This window comes from Anabas testudineus, chromosome 9, assembly GCF_900324465.2.
Source record: "Anabas testudineus chromosome 9, fAnaTes1.2, whole genome shotgun sequence".
Classification (NCBI taxonomy): Eukaryota; Metazoa; Chordata; class Actinopteri; order Anabantiformes; family Anabantidae; genus Anabas; species Anabas testudineus.
In genome coordinates, this window is record NC_046618.1 from 22,110,674 (window position 1) to 22,125,691 (window position 15,018).

At 41.4% G+C, this 15,018-nt stretch overlaps 1 protein-coding gene across 1 annotated transcript in view; it reads right to left on the minus strand.

Moving 5' to 3' along the window:
* Positions 1-15,018, minus strand: part of LOC113151381 (protein unc-13 homolog B-like) — a 127,471-nt gene that overhangs the window by 82,971 nt on the left and 29,482 nt on the right. The window contains exons 6-9 of the mRNA XM_026344353.1: positions 13,331-13,404; positions 12,562-12,619; positions 12,175-12,210; positions 11,193-11,406 (exon numbers count right to left, since the gene is read on the minus strand). Coding sequence (XP_026200138.1) covers positions 11,193-11,406; positions 12,175-12,210; positions 12,562-12,619; positions 13,331-13,404 — 382 coding nt within the window. The remainder of the gene's footprint in view (positions 1-11,192; positions 11,407-12,174; positions 12,211-12,561; positions 12,620-13,330; positions 13,405-15,018) is intronic.

Consider the following 15,018-nt stretch of genomic DNA (forward strand, 5'->3'; position numbering starts at 1 on the left):
TATCTGTGGTGCCCACTTTAGCAATTGCTTCAGATGTTAATTCTGTAAGTATTTCAGAAGAGTCTACACAACTTCCTCCATTTAGTTTTTCTTTGGGCAATATACTCTCTGAAGGTTTAGCTGGTGAAGATTCAAGAGGATGCAATCCTTTACTTTGAGTCTCTTCTGCCAGGGTTGAATGTAGTGTTGCCTCTGATTGCTGATAGTTTTGGGATATGGATGAAGACTTGCAAACATAAGTTGGCAACACACTGCAGGGAGTGGTCACATGAGATATCACTGGGGATGTGTGAGGGCTCACACCACTTAAAACTGATTCAGTAATTGATGGTGTAGCCACAAACGTTTGATCTTCAAATAATTCGGAGGGTGAGGCAGCGTCTACCACACTCCCAATTGTTACTGGACTAGAGCCAGTGAAAATTTTGGTTTGTATAGCAGGAGATTTAGGAAGGCTTTGCTTGTTTAACCCTTTGGTATCGTCATTAGATAATTTAGAAGCAGAGTCCTCTTGGGAGCTAAGAAGTGCTGGTGTGCCAGGAAGAGAACTTGACACAACAGGCATATGTAGGTTTGAATCATTTATCGCTGGTACTTTACTAACAGGACTTATTGAGGTAGTTGTTCCTTCAACATTACCTATAATGACAGAAGACTGGGTTTGAGTAATTTGCACTCTGTTGTCTGCTGACTGAGACACAATCTCAGTGTGATGGGGGATAACAGCAACTGGTTTTGTACTGACAGAGGGCTGTGAACTCATATCGCTAAATAATGAAATCAAACCCTTCACCGAGGTGGATCCTGCTGGAGTCAAAGATGCCTCTGGTTCTTTTATTTCAGCTCCAAAGCCCTGGTTCAGATAACTATTACTTACTTGCTTTACGGGCATTGTGGTGTGTTTTGAGGTGGGCTGTGTTACCAGTGCATTAACCTCTGACACACTAACACTCTGAACTGAAGCCATGTTACCAGATGATACAGTTGATATAGGATATTTATTGACAGTGCCAAGACTCTGATTTGGATCAACTCGCTTTGCGAGTTGGAGAGTTTTGTTTGCATGATAATCAGCAACTGTGCTGCTTTGCATAGACTCTGTGCCCACACATGGTGCAGAAGGATCAGTTCTGTATTTGTCGTGAGCTTGCTGAATAACCAAAGCAGGCAGCGACTGAACATTCAAAGACTGTGAAGAAGTTTGTGTTTTACCATCAAGCTCTTTGGTTGATAAAGTGGGCAATGATGGCACATTACTTGTAACTGTTCCACTTTCTGATGGACTTTCCTCGATGCTCCCATAACTCTCCACAGTTGGCTGCTTGATAAGAATTTTGGGTCTAGAGGTCTTTTTATGCTGGACACTTGTATCTTGTCTTTGCAAATTTAGAGGCGTCAGCTGAGACCCAGCAATGGATGTAGTCCAGTCCATTTCCACACCAGGCTGCTCAAACTGCCTTTGTACATTACTCACATGTTGATATGTATTGTTTAGTGACATATTATCCTGCATAGTCTGGGAAGCAAAATTCTGAAGAGGCTGTATCTGTAGAGACATCAAAGAAGAATGTGATGAATATGGTGCAGAGTTCAATCCTGTTCCCGACTGCCTTCTGTAATTTATTCCAGTTTGGGCACTGGTCTGTTCATCTATAGAATTTTCCTTGTAATGTAATGACTTCTGAGTTTGAGAAATAGCTGTATCCAGTCTGACCTCCTCCAAACTGGTAGGTGGTATATTTTGGTGCTGCCACTGAAGTCCACTTTGAGCCAGAGGAGACACATAAGGAAATGAAAGATCCTTTGCATCTTGATTAGTTATAAGTGTGGCTTTGTTTTGAGGATCCACAGTTAGGTCAACAATACATGGTAATGATCTCTTTTCTAATTGCCTTCCACATTGCCTTCTTTCAGACATTTCTTTCTTTGCCTTGATATTAGTGAAATTTAGGGGTTGGCCATCTTCTATTTCAATGACATTACTTGAAATGTTAGTTAAATTTATGTTATCTTTTGCAGAGAAGTCCACTGGTGTATTTTGTTGTTGCATCTCTTTGTAGGTGGTCCCTGAACGAGGCTCACTACTATGGTAGGCAGAAATTTGCTTATGTTGTGTTGTGTTGACTTCGCTCAAGGCTCGTCTTGCTTGTTGATGTACAGGTTGTTCCATTATGAGTGATATACCAACAGAACCATTCCTTTTTACAATTTCCTTGTTTTTGACCAGTGGAACAACCCCATTTGAGAAGAAATCAGGAGCTGTTTCAGAGTCCTTCTGTTGTGGTTTTGGAGACATGTCTAAGAAGCTTTTGATGGAGTTGGCAGGTGCTGATACTTTTTGATCTATTTCTGAAGATTCAGTCCATACACATGCTTGTTGCATCCGCTCTTGCCATCCTACCAATGTTTGCGGCCTTTTAGGTTGCTCCAGGGATGTTTGTGTTTCTACAATTAGTGGAACACCAACAAAATCTCTTTGAGAATATGTAAGACTTGATGGCTTTGTCCTTACCAGTGATACAGGATCTGAGTGGTTTGACACGGTGTCTGATTTACAAGCCTTTGTTGACATATCTAACGTGCATTTAATGGAGTTTGCTGGAGCTGTAGAGAGTAAATAAGGTTGTGTAATGGATGTAATGTATGTCTGGTGAGTATGAACAGTGACTGATGAAGTTAACTGATTTGACTGAGCAAAGATGTCTGTTTTGCTCTGTTGAGATTGTTGATGTACAGAATCACTGAAACACTGAGTGTTATTCTCGAACCTCTGCTGAACATGTGCAGAGGAGCTGATATTAACATCATGGTGAGGTGACAGAGAGGGGATATCTACAACAAGTGGTACACCAACAGAATCTTTTCGTGCAAGTTCACGGGCACTTTGTTTCCCTCTTGTTAGTGGTATTGCTTCAGTTTGAGTCTTACTTGTTCTTACTTCTGGATCCACTTCTGCCAGTTTGGCAGAACATTTAAATGTCATGTCCAGTGTAGCCTTAACTGTATTGGCAGGTGCTGTGGCTTGTTGGGGTGGGTTACAAATTTCAAGGGATTCAGAAGACTGACCTAAAAGAGGCTGCTGTCTTGGTAACAATGCCCTCCTACTACCACATGGTATGTCAGAGTGTTTTACCTGAATAGCTGTGATAGCTTGAGAATGATATCCCTCAACGAGCTGAGAATTGATATACTGTGTTGTTTGGCCCTGAGGGTCTGGTGATTCTCCTCTATATGACAAGTCAATGAAGTCATCATGACCAGGACTTGTGTTTGCTTCCTCAGAAGTTAATCGTTTACTCTTTGTCAATGACAGTGCCTCACAGATGAGATCCTTTGATGACACAACAGTTTGCAGAGTTTCCTGGGTTGTTGTCTTGGCAGACATGTCTAACGTAGCTTTAACTGAGTTTGCTGGTGCCGTCTCCTGATATTGTTGAGCCTTTCCACTAGACTGATTGTCAACAGGAACATGTTGTCTAAAGCAAGTTTTAACTACTAGTGGACTTCGTGGACCTCCCTGTTCCTGAGATTCCACTCCCTTTTTTATCGCAGGGCTCACCAGAGATATTGTTCGTACAGGTTGCATCGATTCACTTTTTGCTGTTTGTTTAAGACCGCCATCAAGGCTAGATGCTTTACTAGAAATATGAGCAACTGAAGAGCTTGTTGATGATGCACCGGATAATATAGTTGATTGTTTGAATGAAACACTTATTGCATTTTTGCCAGAGGGTGCAACATCCATTTGGTTTCTCCCAGTTGTTATACTTTGTGGAGTGGACAGTCTTCTCTCTGATTTGCTGTATTGATTATATGGCCCATCGGTTGTCTGAGAAGTTGTTCTCAAAACTGAAAATCCTGGACTTTTCTGTAATGGGCTTACGGTAGGCTCTTCTGAATGAGGCCATTCAGCGTCATCTTCCTCAGTCTCTTTAGTAAGATCTACAGCAATTGTGGTATTCTCAATTAAGTTCACATTAGTATCCATCTGCTGTTTGTCTTTTAATCGTTTCAACTTATATTTTGTAAAGTCGACAACTTCATCTTTTTGTGCAGATTCTATGTTGACATCTGTTGCATCATTTTCTTTGATGTTTTCCTTTTTATTGATTGTGGAAGAAAAATCCAAGACTTTATTGGTTATTTGAGTGCCAATAGTATAACCACAGTTACGATTTCTGTTGTAAAGGTAGGCTTCATTATGTGCAACTGAGCCATCATTCAGTATATGTAACTGTGGTGTAGATTTCTGAGATGAATTTTGTGCCAGCTGTTTTGACACAGAGGATGTTTGGTCCACTGCAATAGTACTGCTGACCTTGCTAATATCACAATTGACAGTAGCCTTATTTGTTTGAGATAATTCTCTAGGGTCTTCTGTCTGAGTTGGCTGCCTTCTAAGCTGAGACTTTTGTGGGGAAAACAGTTGAGGTACATTTTGTGGGGGGTCTAACAGACGTTGGCTGTGCTGAATAAGTTGAGGAGCTCTCCTCTTTACTAACATTTGGTGGTGTAGGCAGTTTCCTTCCTACATGTACAGGCCCTGGTATTTTTGAAGCTGATGGAGTCTCAGGAAGATTCCTCAAATTTTTTGAAGTCTCTAAAACCCTGCTAGACGACGGATGTGATGTAGCAGGTTTTGAGGATGTCAGCACTTTACTTGCCTCAGTGTTTCCGCTAATTGAAAACATTGAACTTGACCTTTGTCTTGGCTGGTCTGCAGGTATATCATCTACATGTGCAATCCGGATTTCAGGAATTGAGTTACATCTGTTTGGAGAGATTTGTGTTGGAATGCACCTTTGAAAAGGTCCAGGTGAGGGCACAAGTGCCTCTTCCATTCCCTTATTCTTCCAGTATGGCCCTCCATGTCCTCCTTTTAGTGACATTAAAGTAAAATCAGCAGCCTCCACTGGCCTCTCTTCACATCTGCTAGTATTTTGTACAGATTCTACCTTGATCTTTTTAAGCTTATACATAGTAAAATCTACAGCCTGCTCTGCTTGAGAAGATATAGATTCCTGGAACATTTGAGAAAAGCTTTCCAAATTCATATTCATTATTTTTTCACCCTTTTTAAGGGCAGATGTTAGGTCCACAGGTGCATCTAAAATCACCAAATTGTTCTGTTGCTGCCCTGGAATCCAGAGGCATTTATCTTCTGTGCAAAGAGGGATTTTAAAACCACAAAGGGTCACTTTATCCTTTTCTTTTCGTTTCAAAATGTTGGCGATATTCTCAGTAATATTTTCTAGAGTTTGAACATCCTCTGGTGCTGCACAGGCATATATGTGTCTACCAGCTCTGTCAGTTAAAAGAGAATAAATATAATCTTCATCTGCATAAACATAATATCCACAGTCTCCAACCTCAGCTGGCCACCACAACCCTTGTTCCAATAATGAAAGCCATTGTTGATACCATTCAGAATCATCAAAAAGCATTTCATCATCCAAATCCCCTATAGCTCCAGCAGACCCGCTTAAATCCACAGCACCACATGTTAAATCCACAGGACCCTTTTTAGTGGCAAGCTGTTTTAAAAACTCCGTTGCTGATTTCAGACCAAAGTGTTTATCTTTTACTTCACTGCTAACACCACTGTTTTCCATTATTTTGCTGAATTCCTGTACACTGCACTCAGTAAGTGACTGACATCTACTCAACTTTGTCTTTGGCTTTTCCATGGACAGATTCAGAGCCCTATCTCCAAAAATCCAAGGTTTCCTCTTTCTATCAAGATCACTTAAACGGTCACAGCTACTCCAGGCTGTCTTTTCTCTGCAACTCATGTCAAACAAAACAAGATCTTCATCTGGGTCAAGAAAGCGATTTCTACTCTCGAAAAGTTTGGCACCAGGGTCCTTCCAAGGATGTGAGGGTATATTGAAATCATTGAAATCCATTTCCTTAGGATTCAAACATTTGTGATTCTCCCACTGAGATGCTCTAACCGTGGGTTGTCCATTCTCTTGGCTTGGAGGATACTGTTCCAGATCTTGATTGGCAAGGGCTTCAGCAAGGGCATAATCATTGAGTTGCTGCCACAGAAGAGCTTCTATGAGACACTGATGCTCATAGAGTTCTGGTTGAATAACACCATGCTCTGTAAAGTTGTATAAAAGATCCTTGTAACCATATTCACCAGCCGTACCATACAAGAGACGTTGAATTTCCTCAAGGTAACGTGTGGTTGGAGAAATTGTAGGCTCTTTCCAAATCTGAGACTGCAGAGGTTCTTTATTGGTATCAACAACTGCTTCTCTAGAAGGGATATCTTCCTTTCCCTTTTGTAATAAATTATCAACATGTCCTTCACTTTCTTTTCCAGGAGTAGAAGTGCCACTGGGGCCTCTTTTGAAAATGCTGGATAACAAACTAGGAGGTGTACTACTTGTGTTTAGTTTTGGTTCCTCCTTACCAAGCCGAGGGGTTGATGGTGGCTGTGCATTAGATGAAGGATCCTCTGTGACACTGAAAAGACCCGAGAGCAAACCTTTTTGAGCTGGAGCTTTTAAATCCTTGTCTGTGTCCACATCTTGGGAGGTGTGTATCTCTACTGGTTTGGTTCTCTGAATTTGCGGTCGCCCCTGTCCTGCACGTGGCTGCTGTTTCTGCTCTGTAGTTTGAAGGTTCACCTGGTTAGAAGGTGATGATGACTGCTCCATGGTACCTGATATTTTGTTTAACAGGCCTGAGAATAACCCCCCTGATTCCGACTGGGCTGTGGTTTGCCCTGACTTAACAGATGGCTGATCTGTCTGTTGAGGTTGCAATGACTGCTGTTCCTGTGGTACATTTTCACCAGATGCAAGCTTCAGAATACCTGACAGCAATCCTCCACCTTGACTTGGCTGTGGGGTTGCTGTGGGCTGAGAACTTGCAATCTTGCCAGGTTGCTTCTGCTGCTGTTGCTGCTGTTGTTGTTGATGTGATGCCTGGCCAAACAGACCAGACAAGAATCCTCCTTGCTGACTGGGTTGAGATGATTGTTGATTTATAGACTGACCTGGATGGCTTGATTTATTGTCCTGTTGAGGCCCAGTCTGTGCTGTGGGCTGTGGTGGTCCATTATCAGCAGATGCTAACTTGTTAAAAAGCCCTGACAATAGTCCACCCTGCTGCTGTTCTGGTGCAGAGGTGGCAGGTTGTAGAGGAATCTGGTTTTGTCTCCGCAGAGGTTGTCTGTTACCCTGGGGCTGATGTTGGTTTGGATGGCTAATAGGTGGATGTTCCTGTGTTGGGTGAGTAGGACCTGATGAAAATAACCCAGAGAGAAAGCCTCCCTGTTGATTAGGATTTTGCTGTTGCTGCTCTGATTGACCTGCTGGAGACTGTGGAGTGCCTGCATCTGTTATTTTATTCAATAATCCAGTAAACATCCCTGTGGGACCACTGGGGGGCTGTTGTTGAGGGACTTGGTTTTGTCTTTGTAGGTTTTGTCTATTGCCCTGTAACTGATTACATTGCTGTCCAGATGGGCCACTCTGTGGCTGGTTTTGTGAGGGTTGGGCTGGGTTAACAGGAGGAGAGTCTTGTCCCCCAATTCCAAAGATACCAGAGAAGAATCCTCCTTGTTGTGGAGAAGCATGGTGCACTGGCTTTTGGTTAGTCTCTTGAGCACCAGGCTGCACTTGAGATGAAGTTGAATTAGGTTCCACAATCTTGCTAAAAAGGCCCGACAACATGCTACCTGATGGTTGATTTGGTTGCGTAGTCAAGGGTCCTTTTGCTGGCTGGGTTGCAGTTTCTGTGAATTTCAACAAACCCCCAAACAATCCACTAGGTGGAGGTGTTGTTGTCTTTGGAGGTAGTTTTTCTGTTATTTGATCAGTCTTTTGCTGTTGGTTTGACTGCTGATCTGAGGCTACATGTTGTCTCAACTGCTGGTCAGGTTTATCTTTGTCAGAGGGAGGTGCTTCTGTTGAGTCAAGTTGAGTAGATCTTTGACTCAAGTTCTGTTCTTCAGTTTCCACTGTATGGTCAGCCACATCTGGTTGTGACTCTTGGCTGGACTGACTTGCTTGGGAACCAGTCACTGTGGCTGTAGCTTTTTTCAAAAGCCCAGAGAAGAATCCTCCAGTGGGTGGCTGTACAACATTGGGTTGTCCATGTGTTTGATCAGGCTGGCCTCCTGGAAATGCTGACAGTGACTGATTTGCAGAACCAGAATAATCATCAGAGGCTGATTTAAATAATCCAGACAAAAGTCCAGCCGACTGTTGTGTGGCAGAATTCTGTTGGGTTTGGGGAGAAGACTGGGAAGGTGAAAATAGTGCTGAGAACATCCCCCCACCTTGTTGAGGATGACTATGTCCTTCCAGGGTTTTTTTGCCAGATGAGTTATCTTCTGTTGTTGCTAATTTTAACAATCCAGAGAGAATTCCTTGAGTTTGTGGTTGTGATCTGGCTTGATCCAAGTGCTTGGGTAGACCTTGTTTTTTTGATGCAACATCTTCTTGAGGTTGAACTGAATCAATTTTCCACTGGGGATCTAGTTCACACATTGATTGTTCTTGGGATAGTTCTGTTCTGCAGATAGTGCTTTCTGTCGTTTCAGGTTCCATTTCTTTAGTATGTGGCTCAGTATGTCCACTAGGCTTTGTTAGTGTCACCGTGGGAGGCACTTGTGGTTTTTCAGGTTGTTGAGCTGGTTCATTTGGAGCTACCTTAAACAGGTTGGAAAACCAGCCAGTTTCTTTGTTTCCTTTTGGTAAACTCTCAAAAAGTGCAGCACGATTTGGAGAGGGAGTTCGTACAGGACTTGGGGATGGACCTTTTGGTGGTGTATTCGCATCTTCACCAGACGCAAATTTAAGAATCCCTGATAGCATGCTTCCTTCAGATTTTGGTGGGGCGGTGGATATATTTTCAGAGGATAAAAATGGGATTTTGAGTTTGCTGCCTAAAAATGACTCCTCTGCAGGCTTAGTGTCAATATGTAAGGGAGTTTCAGGGGGAACTGTTGACATGAGATTAGAGAGAGATTTCTTGAAAGGACTGAAAAATCCCGTTTCCTCTGAAGTAGTTTCAGGTTTTGGTTCAGATATTGGACTTTTTCTATTCTGAATATCAGGCAACTCACCAGAAGACTCTGTCTCTGGAAGAAGCTCTACTGACCCACTTCCTGTGTCATGCAAAAGTTCAATTGATCCACTTCCTGCTTCTGACAAAAGATCAACCGATCCACTTCCTGAACCTGGTCTCATTTCACCAGACCATTGTCGTTCTGCTTGTATGTCCTCTGTATTAGGACTTGGTGTTATGTCTACCAACTCCTGCTGGGATTCTTTGCTTGCAGCGGATGCACTTCTTTCCTCTGATGGCTGAGGTGATGGTTCTCTAGATGGTGGTGCACTGGAAAAAAGTCTCAAAGGACTTAGCCTTCCTAGCATGGATTCAAAGCCAGATGTAGATTGGTTAGCAATGGGTGCACTGCCATGCGCCTCTGTGCCAACATGTAGCGATCTTTGATCATTGTCAGCTTGAGGACTCGGTTCAGAGGATGAAAAAAGGGACTGAAGGGAAAACTTTTTTTCTGCTGTGGGCTCCTGAGAGGCAGGAGGAACTATGGCTACTGGAGGGAAAGTGCCACCACTTTTTGGAATAAATGAAAGCAACTTTGAAATGCTGGACTCAGGCTGGGGTATTGTTTGGGTGGTAGGAGGATCGGTTGCAGCAGCACTAGAGGTTTCTGTGTGGTCAGTATGGGCTTTGGGGATCAAGGAAAGCAATTTTGACATACCAGAGTCTGCCTGTGGTGGTTGGGGGGATGGGGGTGTGTCCGAGGCTTCTACCTCTGTGGTAGTCCTTGATCCTGTGATTGTATTAAACAACGAGCTCATGGCGTTCTTTACTCCAGTTATGCCCTGTTCAATAGCATTGTCCTCCTTAAGTTCAGGTTTAACTTCTTTACTGTTAGGATCCTCAGGTTCAGGTTGCACAACTTTAGCATCAGTGGGCAGTGGTGGGAGTTTTCTTCTAATAGGTTTAGGCATTGTTTCATAGTTGTTAATTTCCTCTTCTTTTACAGCCAGATATTCAGAAACTGAGTGAACTAAGCTCTGAAGTTCATCCATTGGATCTATGTATTCATCAATTGGCTCCTCTAAAAGAGAGGACATAGGATCTTGTCCCCAACTTGTTCTCCCCTTGCTTGTATAGCCTTGTTCTCCAAAAGGTGACATATATTTGTCAGGGTAGTAGTAACTTTCATATTCATAACTAGCATCCCCCTCACTAAATGTCAAATCATCTAATTCCTCTTCAGACCCAAATGAAAACTGCATCTCATCTGAACCAACTGAGCCATAGCTTCCCCTGATTCTTGCAGCCTCTTCGCGAGCAGCCTCCTCTTCACGAAAAGCTGCATAGTTCTCAAGTGTGTCCTCTAAGGCGGTTTTTGCCCACAGTCTGGTCTTGTAAAGTAGACCTTCCTTATCTGTCTGCTGTCGTAGCTGTTTAACAGAGGGAATAATATCAATTTCAGGAGGAGAAGATTCATCCTCAAAACTGCCAGCTTCCTTGTAAACTAACCGTACTTCTCCACTACCAAAGGTATGCCTTTGTCTGTGTGGCCTGCCATTCGGATCCTCTGTATCCTCAGGTGAAAGTGCATCACATTCCACTGTTTGATAGAACCTGCTGCCTTTGGGCTCACGTGGGCTGTCACTGATCCGATAGATGATGCTTTTATCCTCATCTTCCCACATTTTCTGCTCAGTGTCCAAGTAGTCATCCAGGACACCTGAGTCAGGCACTTTATATTTATTCTCCCAGTCCTCCACACCCATACCTGAGTCAACAGGGATTATTCTTACTCCACTCTTATTTTCTGACTGCCTTCTAGTAAAACAATTAAAGTGCCATGCAGGAAGCAGCAGAACATGAAGCATAAAAAGGAAGAGAAATTAAGAGTTAGACATAAATTGAAAACTGCAGCTCATGCAATTGCGGTGTTCATGCATGTAAATAAATAGAATAGCAAAAGGCAGAAATGTGTAAGGAAAAGAATTTTGAAGTGTCTGCCTTTAAAAAAACAAACAAACAAACAAAAAAACAAAAAAAAACTATTTTTGAGTCCTCAATTAAAGAGATAATTTCAGAATCCATGTTCTGAAGTGATACTGCAGTGATGAGGTCAGAAAGTTGTGTCTTAGCTTATGTGTGTAAGTAAGTGGTCGTATGTTTACCTGGCTCCCCTCATTTCTCTATAGTCCAGCTCATAGCTTTGTATAGAGTCAGATTCCCTGGACAAGGTCTGATGTTGGACCCTGTGTCCAATAGGGTACTGGTGCACAGATGAATTTGTCTGGGAGGTGTTATGGAACCGTGGAGGTCTGGTGCCAGTCTCACTGCGGTAGTCACTATCACGGTCGTCCATTGCACTATCGTGGTCATCGAAAGCTGGGTGAAAGACGACAGAAAGACTTCAGGATGCTATTCAAATATACAGAATTAAATTAATTAAACTCTCAGAACTCTAGTAGATTTTCAAATAGTGTCCTTGTTCGTTTGTTTTTGTCACCTTCTCTCTGTTAGACTGATTTAGTTTGGTCACCACTCTTCATTACTGTAAAACATTGACCACTGACAAATTCGTTTCATTATTTTTTCCATTTTATTCTGTGTACACTCTTCTTTTAAGTACATTATCACACAGACTATCAGTGTAACTTCAAAACAACTCACAATGAGACTGAAGGTTAAAGGTTATAATGTGAGAAAGAAGAAATAAAACAATGAAGGTTGTTAAAAGTTAAGTAGAAATATGATAAGTGATGACAATGAGAACTTTGATGTTAAATCTGAGAAGCAGAAATCTGGGATACTGTCAGGAAGTGAAAATATAAACAATTATTAGAATAAATAGCTCCCTCTAGTGATAGCAAGTATATAACACAAGGAGCATGAACAATCTTAACATGAAAGGACAATAAACATGTTAAATAGGAACAAACAATGTACCTTGAAATGTTACATAACACTAAATACACAAAATATGCTGTTGTATTTTGATCGGGACGATACAACAGTGAACAGAGTGAGATTCAAATTACAATGAAGACAAACTATGGATAACGAAAAAGTAAGTAATCAAGAAAAATAAAAAGCAGCCTCTTTCATGCAGTGGTGGAGAAAACAACAGGGATAATTAACACGAACTATACGTACTCTGCTGGTCACTCCATCCAAAATAACTCCAGCTGCCTGGTGGCAAGTTTTCAAGGAAGGAAAAGTAAACGTGATTATCAAAGAATCAAACCGGTAACTTTAATTGGTGACGGCCAAATGAATGTGCAACATTTACTGGATGAATATGGCTGTACCAGTGAGAGGTAAGAAAGAATTTAGTGGAGCTGCAGTGAACAAATCAATTTACGTACAGTATAAGTGCTTAAAATCAACAACCAGTGGAGACTCCAGATCACCATTTAGTGATGATTAGTAAGGTTCAAGTGAAGCAGAGGTTAAATAAACAAAGATAACATATAGACACACATGTAAAATGACTACAGTATGAATGTATTTTATTATATTGTCGTTTTAATTAATACTTACAGCATTGAGATGGCACAGATGCCATTCGCCTTCTCTGGACCTCTTCTTGCAGCGGATACTGCCGTGAGAGAAAAATGGAAATATATATATATATATATAGAGAGAGAGAGGATAGAAGAGATAAATAAAATATAAACAGATTAAGAGAGAGAGATTATTACTAACAATTTAATAGCAATACAGCACTGTAGCACAGCTGTGTTGTAATGGCCATCATTTCACATTAGGTGGCAGCAGTGAGCCAACACAAACTGCAGCATCACTGGGGAAGTGACAGACGAGCTAATGGTTTATATAAAACTAAAAAATCAATAAAAATCCCATAAAAGCATAAAGACTGTGCTGCCACGTCATGAGAAGTTTTACGCTATAGAAGATTCACTGTCTACTGGATGTTTGCAGAACCTCTGCACTTCAACTTCTCACACGGGGATCGGTCTAAAAATGTTTTTGTTATTTAAAGAGTGGCGTGAACAGTAAAGGCAGATTTCCTTTTAGTTCCGCACATGGCACATGACTTTCTGCAGTATGGTTACAGTAAATGCAGGATAGCAAGCTTTTTAATTACACACAAAACCAGAAAAGGTGACTCCAACACTTCATTACCACTATACAACTTTTTATCCACCTCCTCTCTACCTACTTTCAAAGTCTGTTCAAATATGTTTTTAATGGCACCTTATTGACTCAATTCGGCTGAGAGTTAACATCGGTAACAGCTTAATAATCAATAACCTATTAACAGCAAGAAATAAAAAACAAGTATTACCTCGTCGTGTATGCGCATGGTGTTGATCCGCTCCAGCTTACTGGTCCAGTACTGAGCCTCGTCCTCTGGGATATCTGGTCAGATGCATTGGACAGAGGAAATACAAGGATGGGAAATAAGAAAGAAAAGAAACAGAGGGAAATACAAACAGAAGAGCGCAGATAGGGTGGTGAAAAAAGGAAGGTGGAGGAAAGAAAGACACGTGGGATGTCGGGGCAGGTGGATGGAGGGATGAACAGTTGGACTGAGAGGAAGGGGGGAGTTAAATAATAGAGGAAGAAGGAGAGAGCTAAACACAGAGTGTGAGGTAAAGTGAAAGAAGAAATGAAAGGCCACAGGCACAGCACTGTACTTCCAGTTCCCTCTCTTCTATACTTCCTGTCTCATCCTGTCTTACCCCATCCACATGGCTTGATGTGCACCCATCTTATATTCATGGGTGTTTAATAGCTGATGAGGTGGTTTCCTTTTGGGGGCCTAAAAATAAATTCAACAGCCACCTCAGGGGGTTCATAGGTCATCCCCAAGGCAGAAGAAGCAAATAAGTTGAGGCGGAAGAACAGAAAAATAACGAGTGTGGAAAATGGAAACGCCAAGCTACAGCCTGCACAACGTTTCAACTGTAGGTTGTAGTGAATTCAATTCCAGTCATTAAAACCCCGTAACTACAGTGTAAACAGTTAGAAAAGTGTATTTCTAAAAGGGATAAGCAGTAAAATAGAACAGCTCCACATCAAAAGAATTCAAATACTAATTGTGTATATTGTTAAAATGAATTCATAAAGTACATTTCTAGCTGTATCACAGTTTTCCTGCCTCTGTGTACAATGAGCAACAAGCATTGTTTTCAAAAAAAATATATATATATACAATGCACACAGAAATGTGAACTACTATTTTATTTCCATCTTCAGGTTCTGGGTTGGAGTTTAAGAAAAGACAAGAGACGTGACATTTGTCACTCCAGAAATAAAAACATCGAGATATAAAAGTAAAGGGGGAAAATTTAGGTGCATATTCGGGAAACCACAGCATTACCATGAAGGAACTCTTCATAAAATCTTCATGAGCCCTAATGGTACTTCCACAAGCTCTAATTCCTCTACATGGAAGCTCGTGGGAATAAACACACGAGCTCACACAAGTGAGTCGTGAGCGGGAGGAAACTCTGCTTGGTGAAAAGACTATCAAACAAAAAGAAAAGACATTTTAAGCACACGTTTTTTGTTTGTTTTGTTTTGGTTGGAGACTAATCTAAACATCTATATCTATACATGTGTAAGAATATGGGAATGTGTGCAAATGCCTTTTAGTACAGTATAATTTATAATACTTAAGAAGCGTGTTGTTTTCTCACGTTTATTTCATATTTAACTTTTCTAAGTCGGGTTTGGTGAATAAATGCACAGTAAAGCAACAAGAAAAAGTTCCTCACAGATTTGTATTCATTTTAAAAGGAAAAAAATGGATGATGAGGTTGGAGAGTTTCTCTATTTCAGTTATTGTCAACAAATCCCATAAAAACCTGCAACGAATTGCGTCTACTCACTGTAACATCTGTGAATCCGAAACCTGAGTTTAGCTCATTCATCTGTGCCATAGAGCTCCACTGTTGTTCAAAAGCTATGAAAAACACACCAGTGAGTTACACGGTGTGTAAAAAAACACTTTTTTGGAAAAATAAAAAG